The sequence below is a fragment of the Amphiura filiformis genome, chromosome 19 (assembly GCF_039555335.1).
Source record: "Amphiura filiformis chromosome 19, Afil_fr2py, whole genome shotgun sequence".
Lineage (NCBI taxonomy): Eukaryota > Metazoa > Echinodermata > Ophiuroidea > Amphilepidida > Amphiuridae > Amphiura > Amphiura filiformis.
In genome coordinates, this window is record NC_092646.1 from 40,908,015 (window position 1) to 40,929,818 (window position 21,804).

General features: G+C 35.8%; 1 protein-coding gene across 1 annotated transcript in view; it reads right to left on the reverse strand.

Moving 5' to 3' along the window:
• Nucleotides 1–408: 408 nt before the first annotated feature.
• LOC140141306 (uncharacterized) overlaps nt 409–21,804 on the reverse strand; it is a 39,218-nt gene continuing 17,822 nt past the window's right edge. Inside the window, exons 6-21 of the mRNA XM_072163133.1 lie at nt 20,154–20,447; nt 17,777–17,883; nt 17,244–17,466; nt 16,325–16,421; nt 15,332–15,575; nt 14,629–14,668; nt 12,632–12,780; nt 11,583–11,907; nt 10,188–10,301; nt 8,619–8,845; nt 7,188–7,310; nt 4,865–4,935; nt 3,384–3,424; nt 2,823–2,919; nt 2,472–2,559; nt 409–1,784 (exon numbers count right to left, since the gene is read on the reverse strand). Of these exons, the coding sequence (XP_072019234.1) occupies nt 1,704–1,784; nt 2,472–2,559; nt 2,823–2,919; nt 3,384–3,424; nt 4,865–4,935; nt 7,188–7,310; nt 8,619–8,845; nt 10,188–10,301; nt 11,583–11,907; nt 12,632–12,780; nt 14,629–14,668; nt 15,332–15,575; nt 16,325–16,421; nt 17,244–17,466; nt 17,777–17,883; nt 20,154–20,447 (2,321 nt within the window). The 3' untranslated portion in view covers nt 409–1,703. The remainder of the gene's footprint in view (nt 1,785–2,471; nt 2,560–2,822; nt 2,920–3,383; nt 3,425–4,864; nt 4,936–7,187; nt 7,311–8,618; nt 8,846–10,187; nt 10,302–11,582; nt 11,908–12,631; nt 12,781–14,628; nt 14,669–15,331; nt 15,576–16,324; nt 16,422–17,243; nt 17,467–17,776; nt 17,884–20,153; nt 20,448–21,804) is intronic.

Consider the following 21,804-nt stretch of genomic DNA (forward strand, 5'->3'; position numbering starts at 1 on the left):
GTGTACTATAACAATCGCTACATCTAATTTTCTTATTAATCGTAAATAACATTATACCTATAATAACCTACATTAATGATAATATTCTTTATCTATTTCATATAGCACTTCCTATCTGCTGATTACATAATTCCTACTTTTAACAAAGAAAGTATGTTTTCCACCCTGCATGCTATCTAGCTGCTCTGTTTATTTCAGCTGCTTATTGCCTTTCCCGTTAAAATGCAAATTAAGCTGCTCGTGTATAAAATAAATTATTGCCTCTCCTGGTATTTACATCATATTACAACACTATATATAAAAATATGCCCCCTGGGCACTACCTGCCGATCTAACATTGCCTCTGATTGGTCAATTACATGATATCTGTACTTTAATAACCAATCAGAATGGAGCTTTGCAAATAATTCTTTTTCGCCAATCGGCAGGTAGTTCTAATGGGGTTAATTAATTAAAGATATATACAAATCCTGCACATCCATGACTTCAGATACATTGTATGCTCCAAATATTATATACAACATAATTCAAATTTACAGATATATGTGTTATGTTATTATTATACCATAAATGAAATATATACAATGCATTCCCAGATCAGTTTACCAAATATCTGCAGGTCCGAGTATCACTGGTGCGGCTATTTGCAATGAATCCGCAACCTTCCTTATTGAAGGCACGGTTGAATTTAGGGTGCGATTGACAGCAAAAATGTGCAATAAAATGTGACCGATCAATATTACCTGGGGTAAAAGCGATTGGAAATGGGCGAATTCAAAATGTTTCGGAAATATCCTCCCCCCCCCCCCCTTCGTGTTCTTTGTAAATATTTCGTGCTCCCCGGCCTAATTTATCAAGTTTCTTCATTAAAAAAACCCAAAAAAAACCATGGCTCCCCTTTTCATTGAAAACAAATACGTACGCTCCCTAATTTCTGACGTCAAGATTGCATGATAGGTCCCTGATCAAACCTTGTGGAAGACAAAACTGGAATTTGATGCGTCTTACATATAGTATATCTATAGTAAGTTACCCGGGATTCATATATAAAAATTGTACATAATTATATAAAAGCTTTATGCTTTAGCTATACCATTAAATTACATTAGGACAAAAGAGGTTAATGGAAAAAAAATCCCAAGCACTTTTGTTTCATTTGTATGCAAAATGCGCCAAAGCAATAATGTGTGATTTGCTCGCGGCGATGCCCTCATTTTCCCCCGAATTTATACTTTTTGCACTGTAATACCCTGTGAAAGATTAAGCCTGAAGTTGATTCTTTTAACATTATTATTATTGCATTTTGGGGGCACTTTTCTTTGACTACAAAATTTGAAAACCCCTCCAAAATCTGAAAATCAACAACCTATGCGCAAATGATGATGTTCTGAACCCGGTTCTGAGACAAACATTTTTGCCTTATATGTATTTATATCTGTATAGGCAATATACTTGTGTGTAAGCTATTGTAATAATAAAATTGCAAGTGTTATTTGCCATTCAACATATAGGATTACGAATGGCGGCATCATTAGTTTTTTTTTTTTTTTGGGGGGGTAGGAGGGGAAATCTGGGGATGTAAAAATCTGAAAAATTGCCAGAAAATAGTGGATTTTTGATTATTCTTAGTTCTGACTGCGGGTCCAGAGGGGGCAAATCCTATCCCCATGCCCCTCCCATAGCGCCGCCAATGTGTGTCCCAATTAATTATCATCTCTATCTACATTGATCAAGGGTATCTCAGGTGTCCAGTTCATGTAGTGACCTTCATCTTCTTTCCTTTCCTGGAAGGAGGAAAAGTAAAAAAAATGTGCGTGTAAATATCAAAAATTAGTTTGCCGATAAGTGGTGGGATGGGGGGGGGGGGGTTTGAACAGACCCCTATATAGTTAATTTGAAATTCTATATTTAGAGTCGTGTTCATGTAGGCCTACTCATAACCTGAAAGTTACCAAAATAAGAGTCCCTAGAGATACATTTTTATCGGCATTAATATACATTTTAACATATACCCCTTAAACACAGAGGGGGGCTCTATTTGAAATCTACACCCCGTGTGGGAGATTAAAATCACGTCTTCCATAAGGGGTGTATGGATTTCAATTGGAATAGCCCAAAGAACGCTTAGATACCAAAAGTAGGTCTATACAAAAACGAGGGACATTTTAGGCATCGGCAAAATTTCAAAAAAATAAATAAAAAACTGTTCATAAATATTTTTATCTCGTTTTAAAAATTGATTTTTTTTTTCGCTCAAGAAATTGTTTGTAAAAAAAAAAAGTTTTTCGGAATTTTCTTCAAGCATTTTTGCCCACAATTTGGGCTCACAGATGGATTCATCAAGTCATTTCCATTCTAAATATGTATACTTTTATATACTTTAGGGTAGACCAACAATTCAGAAGTTATGAACCCCAAAAATTCCATAATTCCAGGGTTAAGACCACCCTTAATCGTTCCTTATTTCCTACCATTATCCCCTGCAATTGCATCTTCAGTTCATCAAATGTTGGACGTTGTTCCGGGGTTTCCTGCCAACACTTCCTCATCAGTTGGTAGCTATTAAAGATGATAGGAAAATTAATGACCAAATCATAATGAACAATTGATCAGAAATTGTTCACAAATGTCGTAGATAATAATATACTTTAATATTCGTAAGGTTTGTTAATGAATAATGTTTTCTTTTGTTGCAAATATCTTACCATTACATCTTTCGTTCGAAGCAATTGTTTGCAAGTGAATTTGATATAAGTGTCTTAAACCTTTGGATAAGGCTTTAATGTTTTCAAAGTCAATCATGGTGTTCAAATCAAACTTACATTTCATTATTGCACCCTTCTGGCTGTGGTAATCTGTTTCCTGCCTGGAGATACTCATGGATATATCTTTTATCAAGATCTTGGTATGGTGTTGAACCTATACACAAAAAAGTGAAAAATGGTTTCAGTAAAACAAATAGGATGGGATTACGAAAGTTGAGATCTTTGGCATAGTGTAAGTAAAATGATGATATCGTGAAGCAGGAATCTGCTTTGAATTCAATGTGGTGTAAAGCTATACTCAATTACTTATACCACCATTATCTACCTGATAAGAAATGAATTTGAGGTATTTCAGTTGAAATCCGTAAACCCCTATTGAAGACATTACCTTAATCTTCTAGGGAGTATGATTTTCAAATGGGTTACCAGAATGGGTGACTCCATTTTAATTGTGTGGGCCATCAATAGTGGGGTGTATGAATTTGAAATGGATTTCAATTGGATAAGCCCATGGTGGGTTTTCAAAGTCGCACAGACATGACTACAAATTATATAATGTTAATTTTGTACATAGAAATGTTTAAATATTGTGCTGATAATTATCCTTCATTAACTTACCTAATGTGATTATTTCCCACAAGAGAACACCGAACGCCCATCTGAAAAATAAAATAAAATTAAAAGACATTACTACGGTTTTTTTTAAATCTATTTATGTTCAATTAAGGGATCTAAAATGAGCGTTTATTGCGTTTCGATAGTATTTTTTTGTGGGACATGAGAGCATCCCAGACCTATCGAATTGCATTCTGAATACGAAGCATGTCTTTCTGATACCAAATAGTTTTCATTTTTGAAAATCACAATATAATACAAATTTTATGACAAATTATAAAAATTTGATATTTTTCAAATTTTTGATATATAACAGTCCTCGAAGTAAATTATATAAATCTAATGATATATTTTTAAAGTGTATGTAACAGGAGGAAAAAGCCGACGGTCAATTGAAAAGTTTGACCTTTCATATTGAAGATATGGATTTTTTCCCCAAAAGACCTATTTTTGTGTGTTTTGGAAAAAAATCCATATCTTCAATACGAAAAAGGTCAAAATTTTCAATTGATCGTCGGCTTTTCATCCCACCTACATACACTTTAAGTATAAATCATCAGATTTATAAAGTTTACTTCAAGTACTGTTAAATATCAAATCCCACCTACATACACTTTAAGTATAAATCATCAGATTTATAAAGTTTACTTCAAGTACTGTTAAATATCAAAAATATCAATTTTAATGATTTTCCATAAAATGTGTATTAAATTGCGAATTTCAAAAAATCAAAATTATTTGATATCAGAATGACATTCTTCGTATTCAGAATGCAATTCGATATGTCTGATGTGCTCTAATGTCCCAAAATAAATACTGTCCAAACGTTCATACCCCTTCCCTTAAGTACTATTAGGCACTGAGTTTCATCCCAGGGAAAATCTACCACTTTTCCCTGACAAAACCATACTTGCATATATAATAACATAACAACAACTGTACAACAACAACAAAAACCCAACAACAACAACAAAAAAACACTATATTAGTGATTGTTTTTGAGATTTAAATTATAAGCGATTACTCATCACTATACATTGTTTGATACTTATCAGTTAACATCAGACTTGAGTGCAGTATCTGGACTCGAAACCGTATACTACCATTTGATCACTCTTTTGCAAACCATTGATCTATAGACGAATCCAACGAGCCAAGTGATGGTCAGAATTCAGTCGGCCATTACTGGCTCCAGTCTGCACCAAACTGGTGCTGTTACTGCCCAATTGGGTGGATTAAATCCGCTTAAAAATCGATGCTGAATTGTATTGTGTTGTACATTTTCATCATTCTTTTGTCTACGTGTAATGGGTGATGGAATGCAGTTTAATATCCCCGCCAAGGCCACACCATTTCACATTTTACATGAAATAGACCTAAGGGGGGAACCAGCTATGGCTGCCATTTAGGTGTAGGAATGCGTGAAAATGGATTCGTCTATAGTACTCATTGTATGCCTGCACTGAAAGAGTAATGATACTTACACATCGCTTTTATGTGAATACTTTCTGTAAGCCAATGATTCCATTGCCAACCAACGAGTGGCAACTCTTGACTGAAAAGATAATAAATAAATAAATAAATAAATAAATAAATAAATAAATAAATAAATAAATAAATAAATAAATAAATAAATAAATAAATAAATATTTCAAAATATAAAGATGCATTAACGGCATAAATGTACGACTACATGTAGGAGCCCATTCCTTGCTGACGACATAACAGTTGATATGCATTGAAAAACAGACTGTTCAAAATAATTGTTACCCATGCACTTTTACGTGATTATCGACAAGACTGCCACATCAAAAACAAATCTAACTAATTTGTAGATTAATGTCATAAGAGATGATGACAAAACTACAATATTATGGTAATTTTAGCATGTTTTTAGCAAGAAAGTGTTTAGCAAAAAGCTTAGACTTTAAACACTGTTTTTGGAGTGTGCATTTAGAATAAGCGGGCTTTTCAATAAACATCAAAACTGATAGATATAAATGGGTACAAATCATTACGATATAGCCTTATTCATTTGATATGAAATTGGTGAATGCATTTGATGTTAGAAAATCAGTTCCTAGATAGACTCTGTCCTCTTCTTCCCATTACATTTTAAATCACATTGATCGTGGTAGTTATGTGGGGGCCATTTTTTTAGACCTGAAAAAGGCCTTTGACACGGTCAATCACCCGATCTTGCTCTCGAGGCTTCAGAGTGTTGGTGTTTGTGAACTGGAACTACGCTGGTTCTCCTCATACTTGGGTGAAAGAAAACAGGCTACCAAAGTAGGTAATTCACTTTCTGAACTCGCACCTGTGACATTTGGGGTACCCCAGGGGTCAATCCTGGGGCCTCTTTTATTTACAATTTATATCAACAATCTCCCTACAGTTGTCAAGAATTGCAAAATAAACCTTTATGCTGATGATACTGCCATTTTCTTTGCCAGTAGAAACATTGATGAAGTAAATAATGTATTGAATTCTGGTATGCAAAGTGTTGCTAAATGGCTTCACCAACATAGGCTCACATTGAATGTTAATAAAACCAAAACTATGCTGTTTGGATCTGCTCGTAAACTTGCATCCTCTGGTCCTCTCACTGTTCATATCAAAGATCAGCCCTTGAATGTGTCCCACATTTTAAGTATCTTGGCATTATTTTTGATCAGCGGTTAACTTGGGAACACCAAATTGATAAAATCTGCATGTCACTCTATAAATATATTGGTCTGTTTTACCGTATCAGAAAGTTTTTAGCTGTTGACACCTTGAAGTTGTTGTATACATCCGTTATTTTACCTAAAGTTGATTATTGTGATCTAATTTGGTCAAATGCAGGCTTAACTCTCCTGAACAGGTTGGATCGCCATCAAAAACGTCTCGGTAGAGCAATCATTGGTGTCCCAATGCGCACTCCAACCCATTTTGTCTTTGATTCCCTAAACTGGGAAACTTTTTCTGATCGTCGTAAATATCATATCTGTCTCAATGTTTTTAAATGTCTTGGGGGGCTGGCAGCCCCCAACCTGTGCAATATTTTCACCAAGTGTATTGATGCTTATAGCAATCATACTCTCAGATCATCGACCGCTGGGAATCTGGTTATAAATAAGATGCGCACTGAGACTGGCAAGAGAACTTTCCTGTTCAGAGGGGCTAAGGCCTGGAATGATCTTTCCCGAAACATCAAAAATCCCCTTCCTGTCAATGCAAATGTCTTCAAGAACATATATACTAACTTGCAATAATATCTCTTTTATGTAGCACATTGTAAATGTAATTATCATATGTTATTTAAATTTCTTGTACCTAGTATGTGTATAATTTATATGGTACTAATTTTATGTCTTTTATGTATATTTTTAAATACTTTTAAATTCATGTTTGTTGTTTATCTGTGTTGTATCCTGGGCAGCAAGGGAGAACAGTGCTGGTCACTGATTGCATGTCCCAGGTTAAAGAAGAAATAAATAAAAAGGCAAAATACGGCAGAAGTACCCTATACTAGATATAGTGTAAAAACTCGATAATAAGCACATGTGCTTATTAACGAATTACTAGCTTGGACAATAACAAATTTTTACCGTAGTTTTGTAAACTTTTTCTAATTTTTCTTTTAAGTAACAAAGATCCATGTTACAGATATTTGTAAATTAAAAGAAAAAAATGAAAAAGTTTAACAAACTACACTAAAAATCCGTTCTTGTTCGAGCAACTCGTTAATAGGCACATGTGCTTATCATGCTTATTATCGAAATTTTACGGTAGTGCATGAAAAGGTCAATACTATATGGGGCTTACCTTGTGCGTGGAGATTCCGTAATCGTCGTCACGAGCCAGGCCGAAATCGGCAACTTTGGCGATGAAATTATCATCTTCATCTGCCAATAAGACATTCCTTGCTGCCAAATCCCTGTGGATAACCTGCGATGATTGGATTGGATTAGATGACGTTATAGTAAGCAGTTCACTTCGGTTATATTTATATATGCGCTTTTATAAATACGCACGTGACCACCTCCGCGCTGCCATAGATAGTAAGCCTCGAAGTGACCTTCTACATAGCGTGTGGTGAAGGCGGAACAACACGAGACTATTGTCCAGCAAAATTGTCTATTTTGTTCAACTTTATGATTATATTGTAAACGTTTCTGTCGTTGAATATTTTTTTCCGTCGTCAAATACTTTCAAAATGTTTTAATAATTAATACATATTAATACATAAATTTGATGATATTTATCTACAGAATTCTTATGCTTTTCTGTATAGTGATCAATGCATGAGGATTTGGTCACGCTTGCTGGTCGTGCCCATGAGTCACATGAGTCAAATTAAAAGAAAAAGGTTTAACAAACTACCGTTAAAATTTGTTCTTGTCCGAGCAATTCGTTAATATGCTCATCGAATTTTTGCGTTAGATGAAGAGTGGTGATACTCTTCTTTGCTACTATGGCAAACGACATGCACGCAAGTAAACCAGAACAAAATCCCAAATTCACACCTCCATCTGCTCACATGCATCCAACAACATACTTATCTCATCAAAGGTAGATTTAAAACTGGTAAACAACACTCACATTTTGAATCAAATATTTCATAGAAATCATTCTCCGTCGTCAGCGGTGTAATGCTGTTGGTACTGACTGATGATTCTCTAGTGTTTCTAGATGTTGACAATGTCCTTTGTGATGGTGTTTCTAGAAGAGAATCATATATTCTAGGAAGTGTTTGGTCCCGTCCCTATTTAGGGTGGACATTGTCAACATCTAGAAACACTAGAGAATCATCAGTCAGTCTACCAACAACATTACACCGCTGATGACGGAGAATGATTTCTCTAAAATATTCGGTTAAAAAATTAAGTGTTGCTGACCAGTTTTAAATCTACCTTTGATGTCTATTCCCAACACGTATAAATATCTATATAGACGAATCCATTTTCACGCATTCCTATGGCAGCCATAGCTGGGTCCCCCTTAGGTCTATCCCACCTAAAATGTGAAATCCTTGGCGAGGATATTAAACTGCATTCCATCACCGTGTTACATGTAGACAAAGGAATGATGAAAGTTGACAACACAATACAATTCAGCTTCGATTTTTAAGCGGATTTAATCCACCCAAGTTGGGCAGTAACAACACCATTTTGGTGCAGACGGGACCCAGTAATGGCCGACTGAATTCTAACCATCACTTGGCACGTTGGATTCGTCTATACTTTATCATCTGACCTGTTTCTTAACAAGATGTCTCATTCCTTCGTTGACGTGAAGAGAAAATGTCAGCAGCTGCTTCAATGTTAACTCCGGTACTTCTTCCTCATCGCCGTCCGCATCAGTTGACTGCCGGGGTAGTTGCGTTGCCTTTGCGGCATCTTTTTGCCGAGCTTTTCTGTATCTACGCAGGTATCTTCGTAGATTGCCATGTAGAGCCAACTGTATACCAACGTGAAGGATACCTGTTGTATAGCCACATAAATAATTCAACACTAAAGGGCTCTGGTATGAACGTTTGGACAATATTGTTTGTGGGACAGAGCACATCAGACATACCGAATTGAATTCTGAATGCAATTCGATATGTCTGATGTGCTCATATGTCCCACAAAAAATACTGTCCAAACGTTCATACCCCAGCCCTTAAAACATTATATGTAATAAAATAATCAACTCCTTTAACATTTGTGACCCGTTACAGCAAAAGGTGCTACATGTGTCTCTTTTGCCACATTGTTGTCAGAAATATCAAACAATCATGACAATCTAAAGTGGCGGTCATTTCAAATCATCCCCAAGTCAACGAGATTCAGGAATGCCCTCTCATTGTTAGTGGTGGCTAATACAGACCTAGACAAATACAATACAATGCTTTTGTAACCCACCACTTGAACAGGGATTCTCCATATAGCAAACATACATAAACTGGGGCTGTATAAAATACAGCTCTATAGACATATGTACAAGCTTATTATCCTCTTTAACAATAGGATTAAGGATTTAGAATGTGTGTGGCACTAACAAAATGAGCTATATGTAGCAGCCGACTTAAGGTACCTTTTGCTGTAACGGGTCTCATTTTAGATCCAAAATCGGCATTTCCATTTAAAGTCCATACACCTCTATGGAAGACATGTCCTTAATCCTCTACACAGGGAGTGTGAATTCCAAGTGGGGTTACCTAAATGGGTGATTCCATTAGAAATCTATACACCCACTGTGTCAAGTTAAAGTCATATCTTCCATGGGGGTATGCATTTCAACTGGAGTAGCCTTATAGGATATGCTTCGTAATTAGCAGTAATCTTTGGCCCTATTACGGTAAAACGTCGTATTTAAATTTCACTAACATGTTACTTCCGTTTGGAAACTTCCGTAATTTTATGCAGCATTTTCAGTGACTTGTTGAAGAAAATAAAGTGCTCTCTTTTCCAAAAGAGGCAAAGACATAATAGTGTTTTAATCTCTTCGTACACTCTTAAAAACGGTTCTAAGTAGAACCTAAAATGATACTTGAGCTGTCCTGTCCTTAAACGGTTCTACAAAGAACAGAAAATGATTCTGGAAAGGTTATAAAGAACAATTTTAGACCTAATAAGGTTTCTGGAAAGGGCAGAAAGAACCATTTTGGGGTTCTTTAAATTGTCAAGAACCATTTTATCTTGAGGGTTCTACAATCAAGACAGGCAAGAACCTTTTTTTCAAGGAGTCTATATTACAATCTTTTTCCATGTCAAAAGGAATATGTAGATGTAGAGATGTAAATTGACGATACACCATTTTAGCATAGTACGGGCTTCTTACCGTTGTCATCAGTGGATGCTGCAAGCAGGGAGATGACATTCTTATGGTAGCCAATTTTTTGCATCATCTTAACTTCATCATTGAAGGCAGTTTTCTCTTGCTCTGGGGCGTTTCCTGTTTATATTTTGAAGATGACGACGGAAGGGAGAAACAGGAGAAGCAGGAGCAAATGAAAGGGAAGATGAGATGGAAAAATAAAAGCAGGAGAATGTAGAAGAAGGAAAAGAAGACGATGAAGAGAAGAAGGAGAAGGAAACGAAGGTGAAGTATAAAGAAACAGAATTAGAAGAGGGAGCGAAATTAATGTGAAAATTGGGATGATAGAGAAGAAAGACGAACGAGAAGACAAAAGGCAGGTAAATTGGTTACACATTATAATCCACAGGAAACGCAGTCTATTTATCGTCTCTTTGACAATTACTATCCAATTCAAACAAAGTATCTATTTATATAATAACAAATGAAATACTTTCTAATGCCTTCCTCGCTATACCTTGATTGAAAAATGGGATATCTGTGGCTAAATAACTACCCAACAAGATACTTTTTAAGTCTTTTTTGTTCACAAAATTGTGTTTTCCTATCACACGGTTGTTTGATGGCATGGCATGTAGAACTGTATTCATTTTTAAGCAAAGTTGAACACTGACGGCGCTATTTATCTTAAATCTTGTTTGCATGGTTACACGGGTCGACACCTGTATAATGGCATTGAAACATAAAAATGTGTAACATATAGAAATGGAATCATGAAATAAAAGAAAAACTCATATTATTGGGCTAAGTTAAATATATGTAAACAGCGCCCTCAATATGTACACAAATATTCAGTTTATAGATTAAGAATTACCCCCAAAAGGCAGAAAAGAATGGAAAATTTGGTAAAGAAAAGAAAATCTAAGTAAAAATAGCTAAAATAGATGTGTATATAGTGCGATAGCTGTTTGGTATTGTAAAGGTCTAGAATCGAGAATTATGTAATGTTTTGTTACAAACATTAATAAGTGATCATACCCAACAACCGTGGTCACCATTTGAAGACCTACGCGCAAGATGACCGTAAGTCCACTTGCCCCCTCAACATGTATAAACTAAAGTTACGTATAGTTTCTTAGGGTTTTATAATGTTTAATACATGTTCCAGGGTGAAAACATCATGAAAGGTTGTGAAAGATTTGTTTTGGCCCCTGAACATGTATAAAACATTACCAAACTATACGAAACTATACGCAGCTTGAATGAGTGTATACATGTTGAGGGGTCAAGTGGACTTACGGTCTTCTTGCGCTCAGATCTTCATTTGTAGACTTGATACAGATATTTATAAAGTCTGTACTGCATGACTAGGTAAGGAAAACACGTCAGATAAATTTGAAAGAAAAACATAAAACATACCTTTTAATATTTTAATAGCTGCAGGTTTCCACTGCTGCAAGTTATCTGACCACACATAGCCAAGGTACACCTCCCCAAAAGCTCCTTTCCCTAGCCTATCGTCGGTGGATACGTGCATATGAGACCAGGGCACCATGCCTCTTTTACGATGACGAGGAAGCGTAGCTACTATACCACGTCTATCGAGGGTAGGTGCAGGACGTCGCTGTGGTTCTTGTGGGATCTCGTAAACTTTGTCATCCTCTGGACTAATATAACGTTTTGCAGCGACACGTTGATGGTCAACTGGTAGCATTGGTATGTCGAGACCTATTATTGGGGTGTTCTAGCAGTATAAAGAACAAATATACCGGGAATTATACAGACCAATAATTTGTGAAGATTTCAAACCAAATAGATTATATTTCTTAAGTTTATGTTCTTCTTTTAAAGCAGTATGCTTCGACTATATTTATAAAATACGTATTTATAAATACACACGTGACCACCTCCGCGCTGCCATAACAGCTTATAGACAGGAAGTCTGGAAGTGACCTTCGACACAGCGGGTGGTCTTCCTGTACATTTGACACCAGATGCAGATTGTGCAGCAAAATTATCTATATTGTTCAAGTTTGAGATACTATTGTAAACGTTTTTGTCGATTTTTTCCTTCGGCAAATACTTTCAAAATGCTATTTTTGATAACAAATTACAAATTTGGAATCCCCCATGTGTAATAATTTGCTATTCAACTAATACTTTAATTTGACGATATTTATCTAAAGAGTTCAATCCATATCCGTGGTTAATGGGATGGGAATTTGGTCACGCTTGCTGGTCTTGGTATGTCGTGTCCATGATTCACGTGCGTATTTATAAATATGTATTCATAAATACTCGAAGCAAACTGACCATAGGCCTATCATATAAAGAAAATGCTAAAATCACGAAATACCTAAATTTATTTACAATGTGGTATGAACTTATTAAGGATGATTCCTATGATTTCACATAATCAGCTGGTAATGTAATGTAATATTCATGAAACCAACAAGAGGTATTCATACCGTTGTTTTAGGATGAGTATGATGGTTTGTTTTCTTGTTTGTTTGTTTGAAAATGCCAACTTTCCAGAAGACCAACACTATCGCCAAAAGAATCAGTATCACTGCAACAGATATACCTACTGCAATGGCGACGACTGGTGACGATACGGCTTGAACGGTGTAAAAAAGAATATAGATTGGTTAAATTAAAAAAAGAAGAAGAAATAGATACATATATTTTATACCTTCTTTTATGCCCCACCATATTATCAATATCATCTTAAAAAACTTGAAAGACGATGCCATCAGGCATCAGGTGATCTGTGTAGCAAAAACTAATGGATATCATGGGCAACAGACAGAAGTCAGCTCAATGGGACCATGAAGACGTGGCTTGGGAGTTCATCGTCAGGCCTGGAAAAAATAGGGAATTCAGGAATCGCATTCCCGGGAAATTTGGTAATCTGGAGGGAAATTTGGTAATCTTGAGGAAAATTATGCTTTTTTGGATAAAGAAATATGAGAAATACATAAAAAATTGTGGGAAATCCTGAGTGATATGTCCGGAGGGTATTGTGTCTACATTCCAGGGAAATGGAACATATTTCCAGCTAGCCCTCGTTCATCGTCTATAATTTTCGAAACACCGACATTGAGAACTTGGAAGCTGCTTGTACCAAAATAAGTACCTGAAGAGATCGTCTGGAGTTAGCCCGCACCACCAACATCGCCCCGTACAGAAGTATATAGAGATATGGACTATATCTAAAGAGGATTACTGTATATGTAAAATGTATGCAAGTCACCAAGTACCATCTCAACAAGCGCTCCGTGGATGGATGCACTCAGGCTCTCTTTAAGGACAGCCTCCAGAGAAAGGCTAAACAAAGATGGAATGGGTTCAGAGAATTGCACAGAGAGAGAGAGAGAGCGACATTGGCGTGACGTATTCGCGTGACGTATATAGTCCTAAATCACAAAGGCTTATTGACCGAAAAGGTCAATGCCTTGGAGAACTGGACCAAGTCCAGGGGTAGATGATAATTTAGTCTATATAGATAAATGTAGAGGGGAAGTTATGAAATCGCATGAAATGCGTGAAAAGTGATATTTTCACCAAGCCTTGGTCATGTTGGTCATTCAAACGCAACGTCTAACTTAAGGCTTTTGTGCTTTGTCGGGCCCGGTCTCGGAAGGTCTGGACCAGGGGCATTGTCCTACGTTTCTCCTTTAACATCCCAGCAAACACAAAACGTTTTCGACATCGTTCGCAAAAGGTTATAAAAGGTTGTCAGAAAACGTTTAAATGTCGGGTTATATAAAGGGTATATTAAGAGTATAAAACGTTTTCATAACCTTAAAAAACGTTTTTTGATAATCTACTGCTCAGCAAACAAAAATGTTTTACAGAAAACGTTTAAATGTCGGGTTATATAAAGGGTATAAAAACGTTTTAATAACATTCCAAAAACATTCTTGAAAACTTTATACAAAACATTCTAAACAAAATGTTATTTTGGGGTTGAAAAAATATTTTGCGAAAAATGTTTGCCCAAAATATTTTCAATAATGTTTTAAAAACGTTTTCATGACCTTTATATAACCCGACATTTAAATGTTATTAAAAGGTTTTGAAAAACATCTTAAGAACATTTCTGTGTTTGCTGAGTTCAAATATTTTAACATAATGTTATTTAAGTATTGACAAAATATTTGGCAAAAATGTTTGCAAAAATAGTTTACAATAACATTTTTTGAAAACATTAAAAAATATTGTTGTAGTGTGTTTTTTTCATACAAAACGTTTTAAAACGTTATCATGACCTTTATATAACCCGACATTTTAATGTTATTAAAACGTTTTTACCTAAACCAAAAGCCAAAATATAACTTATTTAAAACGTTTTTAAAACGTTTTTGTGTTTGCTGGGATGTTAATAAAATTGCGAGGATTTTCTAAATCAGACGTTACATGTGTATTTATATATATGATATTATTATATATCGGAAGATCTTACCATCCAGGCGAACTGCTTCCGAGACAAAGGTAAAATTACCCTGAAATAAATTGATAACATTAACAACAAACTAAATACAAGTTCTTTGTTATAGCTATACGAGACTCTGGTTCCTAATAGTATGGATTTGTATGATAAATCGAAGAAAAAAAAGGAAGGTTTTATTTCAAACTCTAATGGTGACCCGCAGGTCAAAATGCTAGAATTGTACATTAAACACACCTAAACAGACACAATGCAAGTTTGCAGGCAGCAGCTTAATCAGCGTCAATATTGCAACATTGAAACAAACAACTATACAAACATCCGATCCAATCCAACCCAACCCCACCCCATCCCCCAGTAGGCAATGAGGATAAAGTGCCTTGCCCAAGAACACAACACGTTGACACGAGCGGGGCTCGAACTCGCAACCTATGGATTATGAGTCGGGCGCCTTATCCACTCGGCCACACGTGCTGAGTGAAGACGACTCATTTAAGAAAGCAAGAAGCTTTTACAATTCTTTCCGTATCCAGGTGGAGATGGTGGTGGTGGTGGTGGTGGTGGCGGGGTGGGGTGATCTTCGAACAATGTACACTTTCAGATACCGATTGGCTAACTTTTGTTTTTTGCAACACATCATTATACCTAATACCTATTTATGGCGCAATTGTCTCTACTGAAAACCCACTCATCGATATACCGAAAGTTGCAGACATACCTGTCTGATTTCAAACATATATCCAAGGTGAACGTCAACATCTTCCGCATTAATGGTCTCGCCTTCTTTCTTCAAAGTAGGGTTATAATACCCATTTGTTGTACTGCCGTCGCCAATGGTAAACTCAGAGGGATATGTGTCAAAAACTGCGGCAATATAGTACGATGTACTCGATGCCACAGAGTTTGTCAGCAGTGCCGAATTGATTTCGTCGTCTCCGGTGTTTACAATCAACAGGTATTTGCTGTATGAAATGAACAAGATAACAATGCGTAATTTATTTCTTTATTGTTGTTAAAAATATAAACACCGAAAACAAAACAAAAACAAAACCAAAACCCCGAAGCATACAAATAAGCAAACTTACGAGGCAATTAACAAACCAACAAAAAAGCAAGCAAATAAAAAACAAGCTATAATCATGATAATCTCTGGACTTGTGGTTCTCCCAATGGTTCAAATAAAATACCCTGTTTAGAAAAACGATCCCAGCTGCCGGGAACTTCCTCGTCCAATGGCGCACATAGGCCCCTTGCTACACACAGATAAAGATCCCCCTCCCCCGAAAATTCCAACAAGAAATTAGAATCCGTGCCCTAAATTGCCGGTGGGACCTCCGCGGGAGCGCACTCCCAGCTTGCGCCCAAAATCAAGATGGTCGAGGAAGCCCATGCCCCACTAGGCGAAACCTTACGTTAGGTAAACAGAAAAATGACGAAATACTATTACAAGTTACTATTTACGTTCTTGAAGACATTTGCCCTGGCCTTATCATCCCTTGAACCGGAAAGTTCTCTTGCCAAACTCAGTGCGCATTTTATTAATAACCAAATTCCCAGAGGCTGATGATCTGAGAGTGTAATTACTATAAGCATCGACATACTTGGTGAACATATTGCACAGGTTGGGGGTACCAGCCTCCGAAACATTTGAAAACATTGAGAGAGGTACGATATTTACTACTATCATGTATTAGTGTCATTGAATCGTTACCTGACATGCTGGTAATATGTTACCGAGGAACTGTTCGAATACTTCAAAAAGTCGCCATCACGTTCCAGTTTTAATTCTGGAAACGTTATTTCGGGAGCTGTAAAATAAAGGTAAAAATAGGTAATGAAAGGAGGAGATATAAATATATATCATTTTCCGTTCAGTGCTGGGGTGTGTATGAAAGGCTTCACTAAATGTGATATTGACAATTAAGTCTACAAATTTTGGATCAAATTATATATCACTGCCAAATGTATGTTGAAATTAGTATTGTACAGTCTGTGTGTCAATACACAGACATAGTTTGCATGATTTTTGCATCCCAAAATATTTAAGCTAGATTCACTAAGACCATCACCAATTTTATACTTGATTAATTCCACAAAACCAGTTCTACAATTTTCTGTAAATGGAAGTACTTCTTAGCAAATAGAAATGTCTCAGCAACTCATGGCACACACAACAAATTAAAATGTTGTATATGCTTATGACAAAATTAATTTCTCTAATTCTGTTGGTGCGAAATGTAGTTTAATTCATTTGTTGTGGTATAAATGACATCAAAGAGTGTATTTTCAGCAAGGTATAATAGCCAATAAATTAATGTCAATAATCAATAACAAGAGCCCCAATTTCCGTACCCGTACCCGTACCCGTACTCATGGCTCCGGACCCGTACCCGTACCCGTACCCGCACCCTATTTTGGGTTCGGACCCGTACCCGTACCCGTACTCATGGCTCGGACCCGTACCCGTACCTGGTTAACCAGTCCATTATTAACATCAATCATAACGCTCTCTCCATTGGATGTAGTGTCATAGATTGATCGATTGTTAGCAAAATTGCAGTAACAGTGATTGATACTTTTGGAACAAATGATCGAGGCAGAAGATACTTTACTAAATGAAAATGGCTTACCGTTGACTACCGTTGACAAATCCATTTCAGCTGGTTCCCCAGTGTCAAAGTCATTGACGACTCGAATGAATACACGGATTGTCATTCCTTCCTCCAATTGATCATATTCATATGTGAAAAAACGCACATTGTTTTTATGAAGTACAATCTCATTTGCTGTACTTTTGGAGAGTGAAGGATTGAACTCTGAATTGAAAGGGTTTTCGATAGCCATGTACTGGATCTATAAAGTATAAAAATAAAAAAAACATCTTCAATGTTTTTCGTGATCCTAACATCCTCTTTTTATGACATTTCGTTCGGTATTGTCAGGGCATGAAACGGTTGTCATAGGAACAATTCAAAATTCTACCATTGAGCTTAAAAAGGGAGATATCAGTAAACAGAGATTAAAAAAAAACAGAAAAAAAAAATAATAATAATATTAATAATGATAATAATAATAATAATAATAATAATAATAATAATAATAATGATAATGATAATGATAATGATAATGATAATGATAATGATAATGATAATAATAATAGAACCTTATATGATTGCAGAATACCATGCGGCTGCGATGGCGGAGACCACTGAAACGCTATCGTTGTTGTCGTTGCTCCAGTAAGCGTCAAGAACAAAGGTTGAGGTGGAGCTGGACGAAAGAAAGTATCTTAATGCATTAAAATGTATTGTGCTTCAAAACTGCACTAACAAAATGTACGTGCTTATATTATACATGTATAGTATAGGAGGTAATTTTGGCATCAGTTCTCTTCAAGGGTAAACCATTTCATAATAAATTATCTGGTACATCAGAGTGACTAACGACGTTCAAGAACTTGAAATGATTCGTTTTTAGGAAGGGAAGTAAATAAGTGGAAAATAAGAGAAAAACTTCTGATTATAATATATCAAAATTTCAGGGATTTATAGAATATTTTCATTGCTTACACAAAATCATATTTCTGGAAAAGACATTAATTATTGTTCACCCTTTAAATGTTTTTGTAATGTACCAAAATCGTCTTAATTACACAGTTCATTTTAATTACAATTTGTTTGAAAGTTTCTATTTTGTTGTCTTTCCTCAGTGAAAAGGGTGCCTTAACTAGTAACAAACGCAGGGCGCATGCGCGAGCCGGGAAGTTCAAGCTTGCTGTAGGCTCGGTCCCTACATTATGTACACACATACTCACCGTATATGACACGTTTGCAACGCCCCGACTCAGGTGTCAATTTGTGGATTAAATTAAATAAAATTAAATATCTTTTTTTCTATATGTCCGTTTCTCCGTCTCCCGGGGAATTTACTTGAAAACACTATGAGGATTACTCAGTTAATTTTTGAGGACAAAAATCGTGAAATTGGTGGTGTACGGGAATTTTGTTATGGCCAAGTTTTAGGCCAAAAAAATATGATTTTTTTCTAAATTTTTTTGACCGAAAATTCGACCCTTTCTCGCTTATCTAATGAATTTTCAACTTCTTTTTGACATATGTGGTAGATATGACTTTGGTGTTTATATTCCCTGAAGTAATTGTTGTAATTTTGCTTAGTTTTATAAAAAGAAGTGATTTTCTGCATGGAGTTGTTTTGATATTCGGCTTTGTTTACGTTTCAAAAGCAAAATTGAATTTCCCGGCTCGCGCATGCGCCGTGCGTTTGTTACTAGTTAAAGGGTGCCACATATTACGTCCTCTCAGTCTTCCTGTTTTTACGGGGTATTTTGGCCGGGGGGGTTGGTATTTGCCCGTTGGGTGTTTGTTTGTGTGTCTGTCTGTCTGTCTGTCTGTTAGTGTGTCTGTCTGTATGACTTCCATTCTCTCTTATCGTCTCCTTTGTGTCTCTTCCATGCATATTTGTCGTTTCCTTGTACACTTTTCATGTACTTAGAACTAGAACTGACCATGTTCAAAGTGATGTTGTGAGCCATATGACTTTATAAATCATCCTGGACAATCAGGGACTGTAGCAAAAAATGATGATCATACAATTCTGTTCAAACATAGGACATAGACTTATCGAAGTAAGTTGTAAAAAATAACCCAAAAGTCGACAAAATTTAGTTCTGGTTTTAAGGTGGTACGAAAGGCAAAATCAAGTTGCTCTGATTGAGATTAAAATAGACTTGTTGCAGAGAGATATGCAAAATAATCTTAATTCCAAAATTTGAGCCAAATCGGACAAACGGTTTTGAGATATTGCTGTTGAAAGATTCTTTGTATTCTATTGTTTTTGCCAATATATTGATGAAGTTAATGAGGAAAATTGGCAAAATGTGCTCATTAATATTAATTTTGCCAATATTTTGCCAATATTTTATGAATAAACCTTCATACTACTTTTACCTTTAAGAATTTTGACCTGAAACTTTGCCAATGTGTCTCTATGACCTAAACCTTTAACATGTGATTTTCCCGCCCATCTATTTTGCATATTTGCATAATTAATTAGCTTTAAGTATAATGCTAATTAATTATGCAAATATGCAAATTAGATGGGCGGGAAAATCACATGTTAATGTTTTAGGCCATAGAAACACATTGGCAAAGTTTCATGTCAAAATCATATAAAATAAAAGTAGTATGAAGGTTTATTCATAAGATATTGGTATAATATTGGCAAACATGAATATTCATGAGCACATTATGCCAATTTTCCTCATTAACTTCATCAATATATTAGCAAAAAACAATAGAATACAAAGAAACTAAATACATGTATATCTTGACAACCGTATGTCCGATTTCCTTCAAACAAAAACTATTTTGCTCAGTGAATTTAGCTTAACTTATTCAATCTATTCAAATGGTTCTAAATTCAGTTTCTGTTTTCCAGAAACATCGTTTCGAACCCCCTTAAGCCCTTAATTTTTGTTCACTATTTTCCCTGCTTGAATGATCAACTCAGAGATATCTTACCGCTTTTTTTCGTCGTGTTTCTAACATCATTCGTAAAAGGTCCATATGATCTTGATGAAGTTCTTCCGCGCACACGAACTGAGTAATCATTAAAAGATGTCAGATTAGGAAAGGTGTATGTTAGGTCAGCAGTAATAAAAGTACCAGGAATGGTTCTTCCATCTCCATCTAGTATTACAAGATTGTATACAATCGGCCCATTTCGTTGACTGCACTTTATTTCGCTCCATTCTAATGTCAATGTGGTTGATGTTACATCGGTCACCTCTAGATAAGGAGGAGCAGCTGATGGAGCTGTCGGAAAATTATGATAATAACGATGATGATTATGATGATGATGATGAATTGGAAATATATGATAATAATAACAATAATAATAATAACACTAATAATAATAATAATAATAATAATAATAATAATAATAATAATAATAATAATAATAATAATGATAATAATACTTAAAATAGTAATAATAACTAATAATTTGTTAATATTAATGAAAATCAATGTAATTATAATGTCACTATTTTCGTGCTTTTGATGTCTTAGCAACTGTATGGTGTAACAATTTTTAGGCATCTCTTTGCTTTTTAGTTGCACCTCTGCCATCTGCGATGCCCTTATAAATCATAACCAAGCTCCGGGAATAGACAACATCACTTCCGAAATTCTAAAGGATGGTGGAGAGGGCATCAGAGAATGGTTGCTCCATATATGGAAGAATGAGGTTATACCAGTAGAGTGCGGAAAATACTTGTGAAATATGAGGACTTGGTACATACGTAAAGTACAATAGACGCAAACTACGTTTATTTCTTTGCTAATTTCAATCTGCATAATTAATTAGAACTCATTCAGGCGGCGAGTGACATGATCAGAGAGCTTTTAATAGAAATAGTGTCGCAATAGATTATATAATGCTTTGTTCGTTTGATGCCGATGAGAAGTTGCGACAGGCTATTCATAAAAGTGGTACCATTGTTTCGAACAAAGGGGTTCCGCCATTAAATTGGTCACTGATCCGGCATCAAGTTAACGCTCTACACAACAGGCGAGTATCAATAAGTGACCACAATACAGTCATGTGTAAGGGCAGTCATGTGTAAAGTGGTACCATTGTTCCCACGTATCCCAAATGTGTGCTTGTGTGGGTCTGAAGTCTATAAAGAAGGCTTTAGCTGCCGATGCAATCATCTTTACCACCCACCTGACTTTAGGCATTTCATTTAAATAAATTGAATGATCTTGCTGATCGATTACACATTATGTATGAAGGCTGCCATTTCCACATATCTACATTACACTATAATGGTAATCGCTATACGTATATATGTAAGTATAAGTATAGGCCTATAAAGGTTGTTTTTAAGAAATTTCCATTTAATTTTATTTTAAGAAGGAGATTGGTATAGAAATAGTGGCGTACCCAATGAGGGGAGGGGTAGATTCACGCCTGTGAGAAGTCTTGGGAGGGGAGGAGGGAGGAAGAGGGGAGGAGGGGATATGAAGAATGAGAGAGGGCTGGAGGAAGGGAGAAATGAAAAGATATAATAAAGACAAGTAGATAAATAGAAATATAAGGAAAATGATGGGAATGGGAGAGGGAGGGTGAGAGGGGACAAGGAGAGCGAGAGAGTGATAAAGTGTAGGC